The sequence below is a fragment of the Neolamprologus brichardi genome, unplaced genomic scaffold, assembly GCF_056152115.1.
Source record: "Neolamprologus brichardi isolate AB-2024 unplaced genomic scaffold, ASM5615211v1 NODE_ptg000036l+_length_2141236_cov_1, whole genome shotgun sequence".
Classification (NCBI taxonomy): Eukaryota; Metazoa; Chordata; class Actinopteri; order Cichliformes; family Cichlidae; genus Neolamprologus; species Neolamprologus brichardi.
Window position 1 is genome coordinate 957947 of NW_028270138.1, and position 21848 is coordinate 979794.

At 46.8% G+C, this 21848-nt stretch overlaps 1 protein-coding gene across 5 annotated transcripts in view; it reads left to right on the top strand.

Annotated features, from left to right (window-relative positions):
• ascc3 (activating signal cointegrator 1 complex subunit 3) overlaps positions 1-21464 on the top strand; it is a 150032-nt gene extending 128568 nt beyond the window's left edge. For all 5 annotated transcript variants that reach the window (XM_087837591.1, XM_087837593.1, XM_087837592.1 and 2 more), the window contains exons 32-42: positions 466-586; positions 800-932; positions 6233-6358; positions 11175-11286; positions 11364-11498; positions 13872-14096; positions 16733-16884; positions 17347-17488; positions 18392-18598; positions 19355-19530; positions 20856-21464. In XM_087837591.1, coding sequence (XP_087693717.1) covers positions 466-586; positions 800-932; positions 6233-6358; positions 11175-11286; positions 11364-11498; positions 13872-14096; positions 16733-16884; positions 17347-17488; positions 18392-18598; positions 19355-19530; positions 20856-21003 — 1677 coding nt within the window. In that variant the 3' untranslated portion in view covers positions 21004-21464. The remainder of the gene's footprint in view (positions 1-465; positions 587-799; positions 933-6232; positions 6359-11174; positions 11287-11363; positions 11499-13871; positions 14097-16732; positions 16885-17346; positions 17489-18391; positions 18599-19354; positions 19531-20855) is intronic.
• Positions 21465-21848: the final 384 nt, after the last annotated feature.

Consider the following 21848-nt stretch of genomic DNA (forward strand, 5'->3'; position numbering starts at 1 on the left):
TAACTAAGGGAGGATTCAGGGTCACCTGGTCCAGCCCTAACTATATGCTTTAGCAAAAAGGAAAGTTTGAAGCCTAATCTTAAAAGTAGAGATAGTGACATGTTTAACAGCGTTAAAGTCTGTGTTCGGTATGACCTCCTTATTCTTCATCACAGCCTGAACTGTCTTAGGAAAGAACTCCTGTCATTTCCTTTAGTGGTCTTCAGGAATAGTTTTCCAGGCTCTTTGAAGGACATTCTAAAGCTTTGGAATTTCTGTAATTGGGCAAAACCCCAGCTGTCTCCCTCTGTCTGCCTGTCCTCACTTCCTGTTGTTCTGTCTGCTCCACACACAGGTCTGTTAGTGCTACAGAGGATGAATGCTGCTACATTAATCCTGTGCACAGTTAGATGCTGTCACGCCTCAGCTGCTGTGTCTATATCTCACATCCTGTTTGGTTGTAACTCATTTCTAAAACGTCACCAGGTTCTGATCGCTACCAGCACTCTGGCCTGGGGAGTGAACTTCCCCGCTCACCTGGTTGTCGTCAAGGGAACCGAGTACTACGATGGCAAATCCAGGCGCTATGTGGACTACCCCATCACAGGTACAGCTCAGTGACAGCCTGGGTGTGGTCTCTGTGGAACAGGAAGTGTGCTTCCTCCAGCCTGTGTGACGTTAAACTCCGCATTAAGAAGCTCTCTCATATAGCTGTCACTGACGCTCAGAACAAACCGCATTAACAGATCGTAAACGTTCTGCTCTAAAGGTTGTGTGTAACAGTGTGTGTGTGTGTGTGTGTGTGTGTGTGTGTGTGTAGACGTGCTGCAGATGATGGGGCGAGCAGGCCGTCCTCAGTTTGATGATCAGGGCAAAGCAGTCATCCTTGTCCACGACATAAAGAAGGATTTCTACAAGAAGTTTCTGTACGAGCCGTTTCCTGTAGAGTCCAGGTAACAGCACTATCTTCATCATCAGGATTCCTGCCATAGTCATCTGTTAGTGTCAAAGTCTGCGCCCATCTGTGGATGTCTAATGTATTTAAATCTTTATGACCCGTTACTGTCCACATCAAGGTTAAAGTAATGTGATGCATATCAGGCCTTATGTGAAAGCATGTTGTCAGTACAAACAGGATGCTGCTGTTTCCCCTTCAGATCAGTCTGTCCTGCAGAGAGCGTCTAAGTGGGACTTTCAGTCTTTACATGATGCTTTCTGTTCACACAACACACCTGCAGCCGTAGTTCCTCAGTGTTTTACACTGTGTGTGTTTGTGTTTTACCCTGTGTGTGTTTGTGTGTGTGTGTGTGTGTGTTTTACCCTGTGTGTGTTTGTGTTTTACCCTGTGTGTGTTTGTGTGTGTGTGTGTGTGTGTTTTACCCTGTGTGTGTTTGTGTTTTACCCTGTGTGTGTTTGTGTGTGTGTGTGTGTGTGTTTTACCCTGTGTATGTTTGTGTTTTACCCTGTGTGTGTTTTACCCTGTGTGTGTTTTACCCTGTGTGTGTTTGTGTGTGTGTGTTTTACCCTGTGTGTGTGTTTGTGTGTGTGTGTTTTACCCTGTGTGTGTGTTTGTGTGTTTTACCCTGTGTGTGTTTGTGTGTGTGTGTTTGTGTGTGTGTGTTTGTGTGTTTGTGTGTGTGTGTTTGTGTGTTTTACCCTGTGTGTGTTTGTGTGTGTGTGTTTGTGTGTGTGTGTTTGTGTGTTTGTGTGTGTGTGTTTGTGTGTTTTACCCTGTGTGTGTTTGTGTGTGTGTGTTTGTGTGTGTGTGTTTGTGTGTGTGTGTTTTACCCTGTGTGTGTGTTTGTGTGTTTTACACTGTGTGTGTGTTTGTGTTTTACCCTGTGTGTGTGTTTGTGTTTTACCCTGTGTGTGTGTTTGTGTTTTACCCTGTGTGTGTTTGTGTGTTTTACCCTGTGTGTGTGTGTGTGTTTTACCCTGTGTGTGTGTTTGTGTGTTTTACACTGTGTGTGTGTTTGTGTTTTACACTGTGTGTGTGTTTGTGTTTTACCCTGTGTGTGTGTTTGTGTTTTACCCTGTGTGTGTTTGTGTGTGTGTGTTTTACCCTGTGTGTGTGTTTGTGTGTGTGTGTTTGTGTGTGTGTGTTTTACCCTGTGTGTGTGTTTGTGTTTGTGTGTTTTACACTGTGTGTGTGTTTGTGTTTTACCCTGTGTGTGTGTTTGTGTTTGTGTGTTTTACACTGTGTGTGTGTTTGTGTTTTACCCTGTGTGTGTTTGTGTGTTTGTGTTTTACCCTGTGTGTGTGTTTGTGTTTTACCCTGTGTGTGTTTGTGTGTTTTACCCTGTGTGTGTTTGTGTGTTTTACACTGTGTGTGTGTTTGTGTTTTACCCTGTGTGTGTTTGTGTGTGTGTGTTTTACCCTGTGTGTGTTTGTGTGTGTGTGTTTGTGTGTGTGTGTTTGTGTGTGTGTGTTTTACCCTGTGTGTGTGTTTGTGTGTTTTACACTGTGTGTGTGTTTTTGTGTTTTACCCTGTGTGTGTTTGTGTGTGTGTGTTTTACCCTGTGTGTGTGTTTGTGTTTTACCCTGTGTGTTTGTGTGTGTGTGTTTGTGTGTGTGTGTTTTACCCTGTGTGTGTGTTTGTGTGTGTGTGTTTTACCCTGTGTGTGTGTTTGTGTGTGTGTGTTTGTGTGTGTGTGTTTTACCCTGTGTGTGTGTTTGTGTGTGTGTGTTTTACCCTGTGTGTGTGTTTGTGTGTGTGTGTTTTACCCTGTGTGTGTGTTTGTGTTTTACCCTGTGTGTGTTTGTGTGTGTGTTTTACCCTGTGTGTGTTTGTGTGTTTTACCCTGTGTGTGTTTGTGTGTTTTACACTGTGTGTGTTTGTGTGTGTGTGTTTTACCCTGTGTGTGTGTTTGTGTTTTACCCTGTGTGTGTTTGTGTGTTTTACCCTGTGTGTGTTTGTGTGTTTTACACTGTGTGTGTTTGTGTGTGTGTGTTTTACCCTGTGTGTGTGTTTGTGTTTTACCCTGTGTGTGTGTTTGTGTTTTACCCTGTGTGTGTTTGTGTGTGTGTTTTACCCTGTGTGTGTTTGTGTGTTTTACCCTGTGTGTGTTTGTGTGTGTGTTTTACCCTGTGTGTGTTTGTGTGTTTAACCCTGTGTGTGTTTGTGTGTTTTACCCTGTGTGTGTGTTTGTGTGTGTTTTACACTTTGTGTGTGTTTGTGTGTTTTACACTGTGTGTGTGTGTGTTTTTGTGTGTGTGTGTGTGTTTTACACTGTGTGTGTGTGTGTTTGTGTGTTTAACCCTGTGTGTGTTTGTGTGTTTTACACTGTGTGTGTGTGTTTTTGTGTGTGTGTGTTTGTGTGTGTGTGTGTGTTTTACCCTGTGTGTGTTTGTGTGTTTTACCCTGTGTGTGTTTGTGTGTGTGTGTTTTACCCTTTGTGTGTTTGTGTGTTTTACCCTGTGTGTGTTTGTGTGTGTGTGTTTTACCCTGTGTGTGTTTGTGTGTTTTACCCTGTGTGTGTTTGTGTGTGTGTGTTTTACCCTGTGTGTGTTTGTGTGTTTTACCCTGTGTGTGTGTGTGTTTGTGTGTTTTACACTGTGTGTGTGTGTGTGTTTTTGTGTGTGTGTGTTTGTGTGTGTGTTTGTGTGTTTTACACTGTGTGTGTGTGTTTGTGTGTTTTACACTGTGTGTGTGTGTTTTACACTGTGTGTGTGTGTGTTTTACACTGTGTGTGTGTGTGTTTTTGTGTGTGTGTGTGTGTGTTTGTGTGTGTTTTACACTTTGTGTGTGTTTGTGTGTTTTACACTGTGTGTGTGTGTGTTTTACACTGTGTGTGTGTGTGTTTTTGTGTGTGTGTGTGTTTTACACTGTGTGTGTTTGTTTTTGTGTGTGTGTGTTTGTGTGTTTTACACTGTGTGTGTGTTTGTGTTTTACCCTGTGTGTGTTTCTGTGTGTGTGTTTTACCCTGTGTGTGTTTGTGTGTTTTACCCTGTGTGTGTGTTTGTGTGTGTTTTACACTTTTTGTGTGTTTGTGTGTTTTACACTGTGTGTGTGTGTGTGTTTTTGTGTGTGTGTGTGTTTTACCCTGTGTGTGTTTGTGTGTTTTACACTGTGTGTGTTTGTGTTTTACCCTGTGTGTGTGTGTTTTACCCTTTGTGTGTTTGTGTGTTTTACCCTGTGTGTGTTTGTGTGTTTTACCCTGTGTGTGTTTGTGTGTGTATTTTACCCTGTGTGTGTTTGTGTGTTTTACCCTGTGTTTGTTTGTGTGTTTTACACTGTGTGTGTTTGTGTGTGTGTGTTTTACCCTGTGTGTGTTTGTGTGTTTTACCCTGTGTGTGTTTGTGTGTGTTTTTTACCCTGTGTGTGTTTGTGTGTTTTACCCTGTGTGTGTTTGTGTGTTTTACACTTTGTGTGTGTTTGTGTGTTTTACACTGTGTGTGTGTGTTTGTGTGTTTTACACTGTGTGTGTGTGTGTTTTACACTGTGTGTGTGTGTGTGTGTTTGTGTGTGTGTGTGCTTGTGTGTTTTACACTGTGTGTGTTTGTGTGTTTGTGTTTTACCCTGTGTGTGTGTGTGTTTGTGTGTTTTACCCTGTGTGTGTTTGTGTGTTTTACACTGTGTGTGTTTGTGTGTGTGTGTTTTACACTGTGTGTGTGTGTTTGTGTGTTTTTGTTTGTGTGTTTTACACTGTGTGTGTTTGTGTTTTACCCTGTGTGTGTGTGTTTTACCCTTTGTGTGTTTGTGTGTTTTACCCTGTGTGTGTTTGTGTGTGTATTTTACCCTGTGTGTGTTTGTGTGTGTTTTTTACCCTGTGTGTGTTTGTGTGTTTTACACTGTGTGTGTTTGTGTGTGTGTGTTTTACCCTGTGTTTGTGTGTGTGTTTTACCCTGTGTTTGTTTGTGTGTTTTACACTGTGTGTGTTTGTGTGTGTGTGTTTTACCCTGTGTGTGTTTGTGTGTTTTACCCTGTGTGTGTTTGTGTGTGTTTTTTACCCTGTGTGTGTTTGTGTGTGTTTTTTACCCTGTGTGTGTTTGTGTGTTTTACACTGTGTGTGTGTTTGTGTGTTTTACACTGTGTGTGTGTGTGTTTTACACTGTGTGTGTGTTTGTGTTTTACCCTGTGTGTGTGTGTGTTTGTGTGTTTTACCCTGTGTGTGTTTGTGTGTTTTACACTGTGTGTGTTTGTGTGTTTTACACTGTGTGTGTTTGTGTTTGTGTGTTTTACACTGTGTGTGTGTGTGTTTTACACTGTGTATGTGTGTGTGTTTTTGTGTGTGTGTGTGTGTTCGTGTGTGTGTGTTTGTGTGTTTTACACTGTGTGTGTGTTTGTGTTTTACCCTGTGTGTGTGTGTGTGTGTGTGTGTTTGTGTGTTTTACACTGTGTGTGTGTTTGTGTTTTACCCTGTGTGTGTGTGTGTTTGTGTGTTTTACACTGTGTGTGTGTTTGTGTTTTACCCTGTGTGTGTTTTACCCTGTGTGTGTGTGTGTTTGTGTGTTTTACACTGTGTGTGTGTTTGTGTTTTACCCTGTGTGTGTTTGTGTGTTTTACACTGTGTGTGTGTGTGTGTTTTACACTGTGTGTGTGTGTGTGTGTGTTTTTGTGTGTTTTACACTGATTTCTTCTCCTTTGTCAGACCCACTGGTGCTCTGAGGGCCTCACAGCTCTCTTCAAGTCTTACATTGATGTTTATCATAAACGTAAACATTAAAGATAAGAGCAGCGGTGAGATGTCAGGGCGTTAAATGATCCGTGTTTCACCCGTCACTCTCCGAGGACGCTAATAGCACCTACATGATAAAAGAGATCACACATTTTGTCTCGCTGGTTTTTGTTGAGTATTTATATGATGGTGTGTTGGGTTCAGTGTAGCCAAGAAATTACAATTAATGTGAGTAATATTTCAAGAAAACAGCTCATTTTTTCAGTGTCCCTGAAATGTTTTATATCAGACATATCAATATATATCATATATAACAAAAATATCAGACTAGAGCCACTACAGTTGTTGTAGTGAACAGAGGGAGCACGTTTTTAAATGCAGTTTTTGGACAGCGGTCATACTTTGTGACATGTGTGCGTTCTGGTCAGAGGGGGAAATCTGACAGGCTGGCTCTGCTGGCATGGCTCTGCTGCAACATGTGGTCCCCACTGTCCTGGAAACCACTGCAAGTGATGCAAAATTGTATTTACATGCTTTTAGGTGCTGGTTTCACAGCACCATCGTTACCCTCAGCATGCTGCTGTTGAGAAAGGCCTACAGTGATAAGTTAACCAGCTGATGTGTCGTATCCTCAGCCTCCTCGATGTGCTCTCTGATCATCTGAATGCTGAGATCGCTGCAGGAACCATCTCATCCAAGCAGGACGCCATGGACTACATCACCTGGACGTACCTCTTCAGACGGCTGATGATGAATCCCAGGTTAGCCCAGCACACACACACACACACACCTGTGCATAGTGTAGACACAGCCTGGTTATTGCTGTGATGTGTTGTTCAGTCAAACATCTGCTATGTAGACAGAGCCCACTCCAGAACATTCCAGCCTGTTGGTAATTGCACGCCTGTCATCCCACATTTACCACTGACGGAGGCCCAGCAGTGGCACTGTAACCCTGCAGGCCTGTGAGTCCAGATGATATCTGGATTCAAACTGGGATTTTGGGTCAGTGTTCACATTTCAGAGAGGCTTGGGAGCGTCGCTGCATTCATTTGTTGTCATCTGCTGCAAACTGTGGACAGCGTCTGTGTGCGTGCCTCACTGCAGCCCTACTGACTTCACTGTTTCTCACTGAAAGATGGAGTGATTTGATCATCAATGTTATAAACAGCATTACAATTACAAAGCAGCCTGCTGGGTTTCTAAATAGATTTTCAAAGTAAATTATTATACTTTTGTTTGCCTGACAGCTCCGTGTTGGCTATATACAGACTGGTAAATGAACTGGTTCTTGCATCGCGCTTTTCTACTCATCTGAGCACTCAAAGCACTTTACACAAGCACTTTTTCCCAAGTGCTCCCTAACTGCATTCACACACATTCACACTCTGATGGATGCATCGGAGAGCACGCCCAAGGATGTTTGGCATGCAGACTGGAGGAGCCTGGGATCGAACCTTCTGGGCAGTAGGTGACCTGCTCTACCTCCTGAGCTGCTGGAGATGGAAACCAGTCAGAAATGGATAACTGGATCAGATATCAGACTGGTTCAGCTGCACAGAAGAAGCATGTGTGCTCTCACCTCCACAGCACATATCTGTGATGTCATTGTTGTTACGCTGAGGTGATTGGACAGGGTTGGAGCATAGGAGCTCTCTTCATCGTGACAGGCAGGTCGTGTCTGCATCACTTCCACTGTTACCCCTTTGATAAGAGCAGTAAGGCTCCCAGCCGTGTTCAGAGTGTGTTTGACAAACGCAAACAACAGCAGCTTCAGCTCTGGATCAAACCATTCCCGTCTCCCTGCTGCCATCTCCTCCTGAGAAATGGAAGAACCCAAAAGTTCTGTTTCTTCCTTTTCTCGTGCAGAAACTTGCGGACAGCTCATCAGTGCTCACCACCTTTAGCAGCGCATGTTGTGAGGATGAATTTTCCACAGAAACACATGGTGTTCAGTGTGTGTATATTTACATGTTACATGAACACAAATTCACAATTTCATGTGTCGTTTTCACGACACGCTGGGTGTGTAAGAGCAGGAATGCAGGACAGCCTAGTTATAGCTGACTCTTTCTGTGTGGGATCCAAAGACTGCGTTCCTGTTAGGTCTGCAGCCAGAATGAAAGAGACGTCTCTTTACACTCAGCAACTCTATCCCTGTATCTGCCTGTGCTGGCTCTACACATGATCCAGATCTCAGCCTGACACCAGAGTTGTGGGGACAGTGCTGAGCATGCTGCAGATGAGTGGGCGCGTTCAGATTTTACCAGAGTCCGACTGAGAATAGAAATAAATGTGAGAATCACCTTTGAATAATATTCCATCTGTCCTGAGCACTCGATTAAAGTCTGATAAAAACTCCTAGTAAGGACGGACAATAAACCACAATAACACAGATGTGTTTTCCAGTTGGGCTGCACATTGCTGAGAGTCTTTCAGATGAATTGTAGGTGTAATGATGGCTGAATCCTGACACACGGCTGTTGATTCATTTAAACTAACTTAGATGAGATTAGATGAAACTTTATTAATCGCTCGGGTGGGAAGTTCAGTTTCCAGTAGCACAGCACCGATACAAGGTGCATGTTACAGATACAATAAAGAGCAATGAGAGTAAGGATATAAGCATAAATATACACATATATAATATATATGTTTACTTTACTTTAAACATAATTTTGTTAATTTGGTGATTAGTTATTAAATCAAAGATCCGCAGTTTGAGCCCAAGAGGAGAATCCCCCCGAGGAGCCCCCACCCTGCTGAGCTCCCTGTGTGGAGACCCACTGAAAGTTTCACTTCCAGGTTCTGGGAATAGCTGCCTAACAGAGCACATCCAGCTGAAAGGTTTTATTATTGTTTCATTTGTGAGTCTTCTCTGCTGTTGGAGCTGATAGGAGAGGAAGCAGCACCATGCTCCCTCTGCAGAGGAAGCAGCACCGTGCTCCCTCTGCAGAGGAAGCAGCACCGTGCTCCCTCTGCAGAGGTTGGTTCAGTTACCTGTGAAGCTTCGGTGCTTTCTGGACCTTTTTGTCAGCTAACAGTAGTTCACCTGTAGCTGGGCGGGCAGAGAGTTTTTGGCTAACAATAGTTATTTCTGTGTTTGACACTCAGTGATGGTGAGCTCAGCTGACACATCAGACACACACACACAGAGACACACAGACACACACAGACACACACACACACAGTGTGTGACAGCAACACGCTCATAAATGAGGCCATCAACTGTCTCCACGGCTGCTTCGACTCCTTCAGCTGTGATGTCACCTCCGTGCGCTATGAAAGGTTTGGTATAATGACATCATTGTTACATGGTTTACATGCACGACTGTACAAAGACGTCTTCCTCCACCTCAGACAGCGTTTGCATCACACACAGTTCTGATGATCCGTGTTCATCCTGTTAGTGCAGACAGAGAGTTTGTGTCAGGGAAGTGCTGCTGCTTTAAACCAGACCAAGGAGGAGGAGGAGGAGGAGCAGGAGCAGGAGCGCTGCATGTGAATGTTATCACAGTACAGCCTGATTTAAAACTGGATCCCTGTGAAACCGTAAGTGTTTAATAAAGTCAGAGGTGAGCAGAGCTGCCTGACACACGAGGAGTCATCCCATCAGCCGTCAGAGAGGATGCAGGTGTAAGGCGCTCCACCTCAAAGTCCATCCACCTTTTATCTACAGTTCATCGCCTGAAACAAACCGCTGCCCTCCTCTGCCCGTCCTCACACCCAGGACTCTGTGACTATCGTAGCAGTCGCTCTCACTGACATGACGACACCACAGGAACAAAACTATTTCCCACAGTAAGAGACTGAACTTGAGCCCAGAGCAGCACTGTAGACTGAAGGATTCATTATTAAACTGTAGGACTATTTTCTGCTCGTAGGTCTGTGATAATAACTGAGAAGAGTCAGTGACTCGGTTTGAGACATGCACACATATCTGACATTGAAATCTTGTATTTTCTGTCAGTTTTCGAGGATTTTAAAACAAAAGCATCAATACGAGTTTATAAAAAACGATCTTACAGTTAGGATTCATCGTTTCGTCTTATCAGCTTCAGAAAACATGAAACGTGGTTTTTAACTGACTATAGAGGACCAGGTGGCACTAACTTGCACGACTGCCCGTCAGTAATGACCCTGTTTTCCAGTCTCACCACGATGTTGTTGATACATTCACACAGATTTTGTTGCCTCGGACCTTCAGCATGGACAAAGCCACGTGTGCTGTAGTCTCCCAGCAGCACAGGCACAAATCTTGGCTTTGTGAGGTAATGGAAGTTGTCTTTGATTGTGCTGCTGCTGACTCTCAGGTGGGAACTGTTAGCATCTCCGAGCATGGAGCCCATTTTTGCCCCTGTTGTCTTTTTTTAGGTAATAACGCTGCAGCCTGATTTTCCTGCAGGAGTTTGTCTCAGCTGTGCAGCCAGGAGAGCAGCAGCTCTGCTACTCTGTGTTTACTGGAAGCTAATGCTGTTCCACCATCAGCATGTCCTGCACACGCTAACATGGATGTTGTTAGTGTTTACATGTTCCTAGCATTAGCCAGCTTGTAGAGCCCACGCTACAGCGTGTGCCCTCACAGTCTAAGGCTGATGTCTGACCTCCTGAAGGCTGAGCAGCTGACGGCGTCTGCACTCAGGTCGTCACAGAAAGACAGCGTGTGCTAACACCCAGAGCTGACAGCTTTGATGTTGTAGCTGTTCACTGTCACCAGCCTTCCTGTGCTGTGATTGGTGGTTCAGCCAGCTGTGTAGAAGAGCAAAGTTACAGCATGTGAGATGATTGCAGCAGTCAGCCTGCTGATTGGCTGATCCTAATTCATTGTCATGGTGATGAGGCCAGTGCAAATGTGAGGCTTTCTTCTTTTAATATTTTTGGATGTATTCATGTTTTTAAACATTAAACATGGTAGTTTGACAACAGTTTGACAATTTGAAGCTAATATTTCACAGCATCTCTGCACAGTGGGTCGTAAACTGCTCAGGCCTGTGATGATTTCACACGTAAGCATGTTTGTGTGGAAGCAGAACCACAAACAAGCTTCAAGGACGTCTTTCAGGTGTCTTAGGTGTTGCAGTTCAGTAGCTGTGACCCAGAGTCACAGAGGGTCTGCAGGAGACGTTGTGCTTTAGTGGTTAAACCAACGTGTTTCTACATGTGCAGCTTTTATTTTGAAGGCAAAGCTTCTCCATGCTGTGCTCGTGACAGTTGAACTGCTGAGTAGCTGGCGGCTGTTTGCTTCCTGTGTTAGCGTCTGCTCCTACACCAGCAGCGATGTGGAGGTGTGGCCTGTTTTGCATGTTTGCTCCTCCACCTGTGCTGCAGGTGGAGGAGCAAACATGATGTCACACCAGTGGGAGACCACAGCAGTGTCAGTGCATGTCCTACACATCAGCACCAAATAGTCTGGTTGGTATCAAATGAACATCAGTGACAACATGTGGAGCTGCTGACACAGATATCAATGATCATTTATTTATTGATTATAAATCAGCTGTTTCACCTCAGAGCTGAGGAGGACCCTCAGTCCTGCTCTGAGCCCCGTGTGATTGTTTCCACTGTTCTGTTGTTCAGTTATTACAGCCTAGAAGACGTCAGCCACGAGTCTATTAACAGGTATCTGTCCAACCTGGTGGAGAGGAGCCTGCGTGACCTCGAGGGCTCCTACTGCATCGAAATTAAAGAGGTGTGTGATGTTTCCAAGCATGCTCTCTGCATGGTGTCACAGGTGTGTTCAAAGGTTTCCTGTCATCACCTCCACAGGACGATCAGTCGACTGAGCCTCTTACCTACGGTCGCATCGCCTCCTATTACTACCTGAAGCACCAGACCATCCGCACGTTCAAGGAGCGCCTCAGGGCGGAGCTACCCATACACGAGCTGCTCTCTGTGCTCACGGTGAGTTTCATCTGCAGCCTGGTCACCCCTGCACGCAGCTTTCACTGAAGAGTGACTCCTGGGTGACTGGATCACCTCATGCTGTCGTCTGTCTGTCTTTGTTTATGTTATTGCTGAAAAATAAGCTGTTAGTGTGATTCTGGTGGACCAAAGCACGCTGGGGCTGAAGCGGCTGCCTTCCTCCCCAACAAGCTGCAGTATGCACTCGTGCTCTCAGGCCCAGGCATGCTGCTTCACCTGCACAGCAATGACCTGCACTCACACCTCCACATGGCCCCGCCCCTTCTGATAAACATGCTCCACACAGACTGAACCTTCTTCTGGTTTGGCTCCTGCCGTCACAGGACACAAACACAGTCCTGTCTCATTGCGACATTCGAAGGCTGTGCTTTGCTGCTGAGCTCAGTGCAAAGTGAAATCTGACAGCTCATAAAAACATGCAAGGCCGCAAACAAATCCTCGAGTTAGCAGAACGTTTGCAGCGCGGCATCACAGAGCTCGCTGCACGTTAGTGTTTGCCCCAGTCTGAGCAGCTACTCTGCTGTTTCTTCATTTATGTTTCTGTGTATCAGCTGCCTGATAATGTTCTCACTGTTCATCATACAGCTGCTGGTTTTACAGAAGTGATCAAATACAAAACAAACCATCCATCCATCCATCCATTCGCTTCCGCTAAACAAAACAAACCGATGCAGAAAGTGAAAAGCTGTCAGCTTGTTCCAGGCTCACACCAGTTACTGTTAAACACAGTGATCAGAGTAAGATCCACGCTGGAGCAAACCTTTTCCTTTTAACTGAACTCAAAGCCAACAGCCTGAGTTTGACTCTTCATTGAAGCTGCAACATGACATTAGGACATGCAGCCATGAAGCCTCCTCTGCTGCTCTGTGACCTCCTGATGAAGCAGCATTAGCAGCGATTAGCCACCATATGACAGTTTGCTCTGCTTGAAACAGAAGTTCATGTTTGCTTCAGTCTGAAATCTCAGAAGCTGTCTCAGCATCACCACGGCTGACCTGGAATCAGCCAATAAGAACTCAGTCCAGGCTTTACACGGACGTGTCCTCATAGCCTGTAGTCATGAGTGAGACTGAGATCTGTAGAGGACTGGTGTGTGTGGGGGGGGGGGATTTTCTGCACAGTGTACCAGGGGCACGGAGAAAAGTTGTCGTACCATAGGCACCAGTATGTGTGTGTGTTTTCCTCCTGCATTACCTCTTTAAGGCTACGTCCACACGTACCCGGGTATTTTGAAAACGCAGATTTTTCTGTGCGTTTGCACCTTTCGTCCACACGTAAACGGCGTTTTTGGTCACTGAAAACTGAGATTTTTAAAAAGTCCGGCCAGGGTGGATATTTTCTAAAACTCTGTTTTTGCATTTACGTGGACGAGAAAAACAGAGAAAACGCAGCGTCAAAGGTGTGCGCATTTTTTGACGTCACACTGTGCGCCACGTTATTGTTTCGGTGAAATGAATTTCTACAATACTGTTACTTGTTCTCTCTGCAGTGTTTAAATGCTTACATATACACACACAGTTACTGTCCCTCCACACATACGACTCGGTTCTGCTTCTGCCCCAGCTTTGTTTACTTTTTCCCACCGAGGCTTCTAGACTTCTGATTGGCCAACATTTCTGCACGGTTAGGAATATATCGCCACCTGCTGCTTTGGCATGTTCCTAGCAGCGTTTTCCTTCATTTCTGCCTTTACGTGTGGACGGGATTATTTTTTAAAACGAAAACGGAAAATCTCCGTTTTCAAAAATACCCGTGTACGTGTGGACGTAGCCTAAAGCTCCCTCCTCTGTCTGTGGAGCTCCGTGCTGCCTTTCTCCATCACTCTGATATGCACACATGATGGCACTCAAAGATAAATCATTTAGGAATCATTGTAGCTCTGGCCCCTCACCCCACCCTGCTCCAGCCGTAGCTTTAGAGATGCTAGCTTCAGCAGTGATGGATGGAGGCTAAACGGTCCAGGCTGGGAGGCTCTGGCAGATGCCTCCAGCGGAGCCTGCTGATGGGACTACATTAGCCGAAGTTGAACTGGAGTGAATTAGGGGATAGCAGCCATGCGTGTCCATGCATCTGACTGTGCCTCAAGTACAAACAGTGCTGAACACACAGATGCAACATGAACACTGATACCGTCCCAGCAGCCACAGTATTTATTAGCATTTAGCACTTTGAAGAAATGTAGAGAGAGTTTAGTGGAGAAAGAATCTGAACCGTGGTGCCAAATCTGGGTTTGAGTGCTGGGTGGGAAACACAAGTGTGGGCAGCTACATGCTTTTAGCACACATGCTCTGATTTAAACGGTGTGACCACAGCATGCTTTGCACTTCTTGTTTCACTTTTGATCTCCTTCAGGATGCAGAGGAGTATGCCGAGCTGCCCGTCAGACACAACGAGGACCAGCTGAACAGCCAGCTGGCTCAGCAGCTCCCCTTGCAGGTCAACCCCCACTCCTATGATAGCGCACACACCAAGACCCACCTGCTGCTGCAGGCCCACTTCAGCCACGCCCAGCTGCCTTGCAGCGACTACACCACCGACACCAAAACTGTGCTGGACAACGCCATCCGCATCTGTCAGGTAGCCGACACTCAGCAGCTGACGCAGAGCTTCCTTCGGTTGTACTCAGACGTGTCTGTGGTGTCTGTGACCGTCCACAGTCCTGATGGGCACATATCACATATCCATTCATTCATTTTCATCAGACGAGCTGATAAATATATGGATTTGATTAATATTATTTATTCTAGCAGTGACGACACATTATCAACTGTATCAATGTTTCTTTGGAATATACAAAGTTTACTTCTACAAATATGTAAAAGCACCGTGTCTGTCTGTGTGTAAGCAGGCTGCAGGTGTTAACACCCCTCTTACATCTTTATGTTGAAGAATGTGGAAGATTTCATTTAGTGTGGTAATAATCCCTTCCAGCTGATAAAAGCAGGAGTTGAGCTAACACGATGCTAACACGATGCTAACACGATGCTAACACGATGCTAACACGATGCTAACACGATGCTAACCCACACCTACAGCCAAATGGTCGTAGCTTCTATTGGTGTTGAGTGCTGTGCTGCACATGCACGGTGCTCACGTGTTGATGGGCTCAGTGCTGTAGATGTTTAGAATAAGGGGACTGTGAAATATTAGCATGTGATTTGTAGCCGAACCATCTCATCAATAACCCGACTGTCAGCAGTGTTGGGAAGGTTACTTTAAAATGTATTCCATTACAGATTACAGATTACATGCCCCAAAATGTATTCTGTAACGTATTCTGTTACGTTACTCAATGAGAGTAACGTATTCTGAATACTTTGGATTACTTAATATATTATCATGCTGTTTACAACTACATGAATGTACTATTGCTGTGATTTATTACTGTTACTGAAGGTCCGCGGCTCTGAACCGTAGTAAAGGGACCTCTGGCTAATACGGTGGGTTCTGTGTCGGCTCGTAGCTGAAAACTAGCTTTACTTTGTTGTCTGGGTCAAGTTTGCTAGCAGAGACAGAGAGAGGCGTTGAAAGGCTGCTCCAACGGAACTTATTGTTTCAGAGGAAAACACGAACACGGTGTACAGTCGAGTCTTAATAGCTTACTTACAGCTGGGCTCGTCAGGCTCTCTTCTTGGCTGCAGTGGTTATTATTATATTTACATGCTTCCAGCTCCCGTTTCTGCTCGATGACAGCTCGTACTTTTCCTTTTTCTCCCTCCCTCGCTCACAGACACATAACGTGTATGGCAGTCCATTCTCCCTGCAGCACGGACTACACTGCCCATGATGCTACATTCTTTAGAGCTATACCTGTAGCATTCTGCCTATTAGCTTAGCACAACAACAACAAGGCCTCTCTCACCCAGGAAACACAGAGAGAGAGAGCGTCACCCTGTAACCATGGCAACCGTAACGCTGCCTGGAACAACAGAACGTAGCTGTCAAACAAAACCCAAACAGTCCTGACCCGCCACAATATGAAACAGGGAAGTACCGCCGTGTAATCCATTTATTTCAACAAAGTAACTGTATTCTAAATACCACCTTTTTAAACGGTAACTGTAACGGAATACAGTTACTCATATTTTGTATTTTAAATACGTAACGGCGGTACGTGTACTCCGTTACTCCCCAACACTGACTGTCAGACGTTAGCTGTGCGGCTGGACCCTCGTTGTGTGGCGTCTGCAGAGATCAGCTGACAGTCTCTAACATTAGAAACCTAATAGAGTCAGTAACACTGACAACAATGAAGCCAGTGGTGTTTATGGAGCTCCTCAGTCTGTTTGAAGTGAAGTGGCGGCTGTAAGCCATTGTCCACAGCTCCGCTGGATGTTTGTGTGCATGTGCTTGTGATTTTCCACGGTGTGTTCGTGCAGCTCGTGGATGTGCTCACTGCTCTGCTGAAATTCTTCTCATCTCCAGCTTCTTTATGAGGTTTTTTATTGTGTGAATGTATATTTTTATTGATACTTATTGACACATAACGTGAACATGTCGCATGGAAAGACAGACTTGCTTATTAATCTGTGAGTCTGAATGATCCACCCTCAGTTGAGTGGACGCTTCCCACAGTGATCCACTCTGAGTGTGACACAGAGATGAGTCCTGTGAGCTGAAGCGTCCACGCGCTGAAGCGTCTGCGTTATGTTAGGACAACAAAGTTGGGTGGAGGTGGGTCTGTGGGCTGCATGGCTAACACCGTCCTGGCATCAATGCAGAACATGTAACCTCATTACAAGCTGATACACTGAAGCGGACACGTGCTGTTAGCAGCACCCAAGGACCTCGCTGGTCTCAGTGAAGCCAGACCTGGACCCAGACTCCACGTGGACTCTGATCAGCTGGTGATGTTGGGTGAAGCCCTGCTAGGACTTTGGCCACAATCTGCTATTAATGTGCTTGATCAATCATTTTAATCCCCTCTGTGAAGCCCACTCTGTGGTTTGACTTTGCAAATGAAGAATAACGTTTGTGTTCAGCCACCTTAAAGCCAACCACAGAAGGGAGATGCTGAAGAAGTCAGGAGACGAGGCTGAGTGTTTGGATTCTGTTCCACTGTCACACCAGCTGCAAGCCACGAGATTAAAACCATTAAAACATTTCAAACATGTCCTGTAGTCGTGTATTTGTGTCACATAGCTCTGCTGGCTGATCCCAGACGGCTCCACGACTGTTTATGTGCCACGAACTGTCTTCTGTGTTTGCTTCAGGCAATGCTGGATGTAGCTGCCAACGAAGGCTGGCTCGTCACGGCCATCAGCATCTGCAATCTCGTGCAAATGATCGTCCAGGGCCGCTGGCTGCACGACTCCTCCTTACTGACGCTCCCACACGTCGAACAGCGACACCTCGGTCTGTTCAGGTAAATGGGAGCGCTCGTCACTCTGCTCACTGTGCAGCTTCTTCATCTAAAGTAAAAAAAGCCTTTAATCATCCTAATGTGTGACTGTGAGTAGAGTTTAGGATTCAGTGTTGCTTCACAGTTAGAAGCTGAGAGTGAAGATCAGGTCGAGTGATTTAGAGACAGAGTCAGAGACGCCAGGTTTGGACCTGTGCAGGGACGGGGTAGTGGACATATAGGATGTTGAAGGTGGAGCTTCCAGGCAGGAGGAAAAGAGGAAGAGCACAGAGAAGCTCCGTGGACGTGGTGAAGGAGGATGCTGGGGATAGGGCGAGGCGGAGGGGGGTGATGTACCTGTAGCCTGAAGCTGTTCCCACCTTCAGGTGTAAATCTCAGTAACACTGTGCAGTCACTCAGGTACAGACACGAAGCCTGGATTTTAATGGTAAGAGCCAACCTTGTCTCTGATGCCTCCTGTTGTAGGAACAGGGGAAACAGGAAGGGGCAGGGAGGTTTGGACGAGCCAATCGAAGGACTTCCTGAGCTGATCGCTGCCTGTAATGGAAAAGAAAGCGTCTTCTCTGCTATGGTGGCCCGAGAGCTTCATCCGAGTCAGGCTGCTCAGGTAAGGCTGCAGAAATGATTCATGTGCAAATATGAAAGCAGCCGGTCTGCTGCAGGAACAATGGAGCGATGTAAGCATGGCTCCGCCCCGTGTGGTCCACGCACATCACACACAGCAGTGTCACAGCGACGCGCCAAGATCCCCAATTACAGCTCCAATGTAAGTGCTAATTGCAGCAGTAATGAGAGTGTCCGGGCACGGCAGCAGGCCCTGCAGCTTCACCCAATCGCTGCCTCTGCTGCCCCCACCCTCACGTTTACCCCAGCTCCCCGCCGGCCTGCAGTGTGGCGGCCTCTCTAATTAAATAATTAGATGTGCAGCAGCGTTCCTGTCTGACTGTCTCAGGAAGAGTAATCCTCACACAAATAGCTTTTCCCCTCCGTGCCCCCCCCACTCAGACGGCCGCACACCCTCCTAGCTCTGCTTTTGTCTTCATCCCTCTGTCTGCGTTTGTCCTCTGCCTCCCTCGCGGCAGCTTCTTTGGGTTGAAGCAGCTAACGAGGCCCGCCGCAGCCTCGGCGTCACAAGTCGCCATTTTATTTCTAAGCTTCACTTTCACACGTCTGCAGCTTTGACTGGACTCATGCTGCAAACAACAGAGGTGATTTCCTGTCCACTGAAACATATATGAGTGTATATAACATCCAATCATTTCCACTGCTGGCTAACATGTGACTCCACTGTGCAGCCTGTCAAGCTTCTTCTCACCAGCTCTTCAAACGAGGTTCAAACACAGCTGTGTCACAATGAGTGTGTGTGATCGTGTGTGTGATCGTGTGTGTGATCGTGTGTGTGATCGTGTGTGTGATCGTGTGTCCATTAGCTCTGGTAAAGTGCTGCAGATTCATAATGCCCTGTGTGTTACGCAAACAGCTTGTGTTCATAGTTTCCAACCTTCCTCAGGCGTGGGCGTTCCTGAGCCATCTCCCAGTGCTGGAAGTTGAGATGAGCATGAAGGGCTGGTGGGAGGAGAGCCAGGAGCAGACCGAGCGTCCCATCCCTGCAGCAGGAGCTAACCTCAGGAAGGAGAGCAGCTGGCTGGACGTCCACGCTGACCAGGAGTATGTTCTGCAGGTGTCACTGAGACGCCTCAATCTGGGACAGCAGAGGGTCAGTATCCACATCTCTAACAGGCAGCTGCTCCCAGTTTGAACAGTTAGCAGCTGAGCAGAAGCTGAGCCCAGAGGCTGCTGGGACGAGCTGTGCTTTGTCTAATAGCTCATGTAGTGCTCATTACAAACCTGCAGAGAGCAGCAAACTCGGCCTGCACAGAGCGATGACAGTCTGACTTTCAACAGTCACATATTGAACGTGTAGCTCGTGAGTAATGAAGGGAAATGCATGTTGTCAGCCTCACCTGTCATCATGCTCACACCTCAGACGTTACACCGGGGCTGGGCGCACCCTCCGTCAAGGTTAGGAGACGTTAGGAGAAACTCAAAGTTTCCTCTCCGAGCTCTGACACCAGAAACGTTGTCTCAGCGTATTCTAGAGGTTAATTCCACAAAACACAAGAACAATGTAAAATCCAGTCATGATCCAGTTATAAGAGGACTTTATCTGGTACACTTTGAAGCATAGAAATATACCAGCACTGCTCAATGAGGCTGAAGAAACCAGACCACACAGTGACTCTGCCTCCACACAGTCCAGGAAGTGAAGCACAGAGTCTGATTAGATGCTTTATAAATCAAACTGAATTAAACTGGTGGTGCATGCTAGAAGTGAGGTCATGCAGTGTTCCTAACTGCCACGTTAAGGCAGCCCTGTTTTAATAATAGCATCTGCCCCCCCAACATGAGAAACTCCCCAAACTTCAGATTTGCACAGATTCTGCTGTGAATGTCACGATGTGTGTTGTTCCAGAGGAGGCAGGACAGCAAGGCCCAAGCTCCCAGGTTCCCCAAGGCCAAGGATGAGGGCTGGTTCCTGGTCCTGGGGGAGGTGGATCGCAGGGAGCTGCTGGCTGTGAAACGGGTGGGATACGTGCGTAACCACACGGCCGTGTCCATGGCCTTCTACACCCCAGAGAGGACCGGAAAGTAAGTCTGATCTCCCACACACTGAACGCACTGGTCTGTAGGCACAACATGAAATACTGTGACATTTTATGTAGCACGTTACGACTGCGGGCTGTTACGACATGACTGCAGGCTGTAACGACACGACTGCAGGCTGTTATGACATGACTGCAGGCTGTTACGACACGTCTGCAGGCTGTTACGACATGACTGCAGGCTGTTACACGTCCCTGCAGGCTGTTACACGTCCCTGCAGGCTGTTACGACATCCCTGCAGACTGTTACGACATGACTGCAGGCTGTTACACGTCCCTGCAGGCTGTTACACGTCCCTGCAGGCTGTTACGACATGACTGCAGGCTGTTACACGTCCCTGCAGGCTGTTACACGTCCCTGCAGGCTGTTACGACATGACTGCAGGCTGTTACGACATGACTGCAGGCTGTTACGACATGGCTGCAGTCTGTTACACATCCCTGCAGGCTGTTACACGTCCCTGCAGGCTGTTACACGTCCCTGCAGGCTGTTACGACATGACTGCAGGCTGTTACGACATGACTGCAGGCTGTTACGACATGGCTGCAGGCTGTTACGACATGGCTGCAGGCTGTTACACGTCCCTGCAGGCTGTTACGACATGGCTGCAGGCTGTTACACGTCCCTGCAGGCTGTTACACGTCCCTGCAGGCTGTTACACGTCCCTGCAGGCTGTTACGACATCCCTGCAGACTGTTACGACATGACTGCAGGCTGTTACGACATGACTGCAGGCTGTTACGACATGGCTGCAGGCTGTTACGACATGGCTGCAGGCTGTTACGACATGGCTGCAGGCTGTTACGACATGGCTGCAGGCTGTTACACGTCCCTGCAGGCTGTTACGACATGGCTGCAGGCTGTTACACGTCCCTGCAGGCTGTTACGACATGGCTGTAGGCTGTTACACGTCCCTGCAGGCTGTTACGACATGGCTGCAGGCTGTTACACGTCCCTGCAGGCTGTTACGACATGGCTGTAGGCTGTTACACGTCCCTGCAGGCTGTTACGACATGGCTGCAGGCTGTTACACGTCCCTGCAGGCTGTCGATGCGATGCAGCAGTCATGCCGATCAGTCCTCGGGCGCAGCGTGGACTGTGGAGGGATTAGTGGTGGTAAAATGGAAATGACACTGTTGAGTCCAGCAGCTCACTGCTGAGCGGCTCCTCTGTGCCAGATCACTGGCCTGCGCAGTGTCACAGTTTCTACTCATTATCTTTTTAAAAGTTTAGTAGAAGCAAAGAAATGAATCAGTTTCCACTCTGTCGCTGTCACATGTGATTTTCAGGCCTGTTTTTTCTCCTCTCAGGTGTATTTACACGCTGTACCTGATCAGTGACAGCTACCTGGGTCTGGACCAGCAGTATGATGTTCACCTGAATGTAACACCTGCCAGCATCGCTGCACAGGTCAACAGCGAGGTCTCACATTCGGTGTCGGATCTGTCCCTGGGCTAAGGAGCAGAAGTACCTCGGTGTCACGTCGGCGGTGTCTGTCAGTCGACCTTGGAAGTGACGTCGTTTCTTTCTCACGTCCTGTGGCTGTGCTCACCATGGTGCACCGGTGCCAAGGACGGCCTCATTCTCATTCATTTTACTTTTAATTGGCAACATCCAACAAGAGTCTGCTGCTGTTCTTGATTGGCTGGATCTTTGTGTGTGGTGTCAGATATATAAGCATGGTGCACACGTTCTAACAGCAGCTGTTCTGTGTAGCTGTGGCGCTCTTTTGCCTGAATTGTAGAGAACATTGTACAGATGATACCAAAGCACATCACCGAACACAAACAGGTTCCTGTCGTGTTTGGGAGGTCGTGAGCTGACAGTAACACAAAGCTGTGTTAATGTGAGCATGCTGTAGAGCTTCAGCTCAACAACAGGATAATACGTTTGAATAAAGTGTTTTGTGTGGCTTTAAATTGTAATTGTACGTTTTTCATTTCATTCACTTGTTTATTTGGAGTTTTTTTGTTCTCAGTGATGGTTTACAGCTCAGTCATGTCTGATGTGCTGTAAACACCATGTTTATACTGTGTAAAGGTGTATTTAGATTCAGTCAATGACACCACAGTTAGGAAAACATGAACTGACCTTGTGCTGGAATAAAACATGGAGGCTGCAGCAGCGTCGAGCCAACCAGCCCATGAGTGAAGTAGGTGACGAGTCTGAGCCGAGACTGCAGACCAGGAGACATCCATACAGACCACACTGTCCACTCTGTCCACACTGTCCACTCTGTCCACACTGTCCACTCTGTACACACTGTCCACTCTGTCCACACTGTACACTCTGTCCACTCTGTC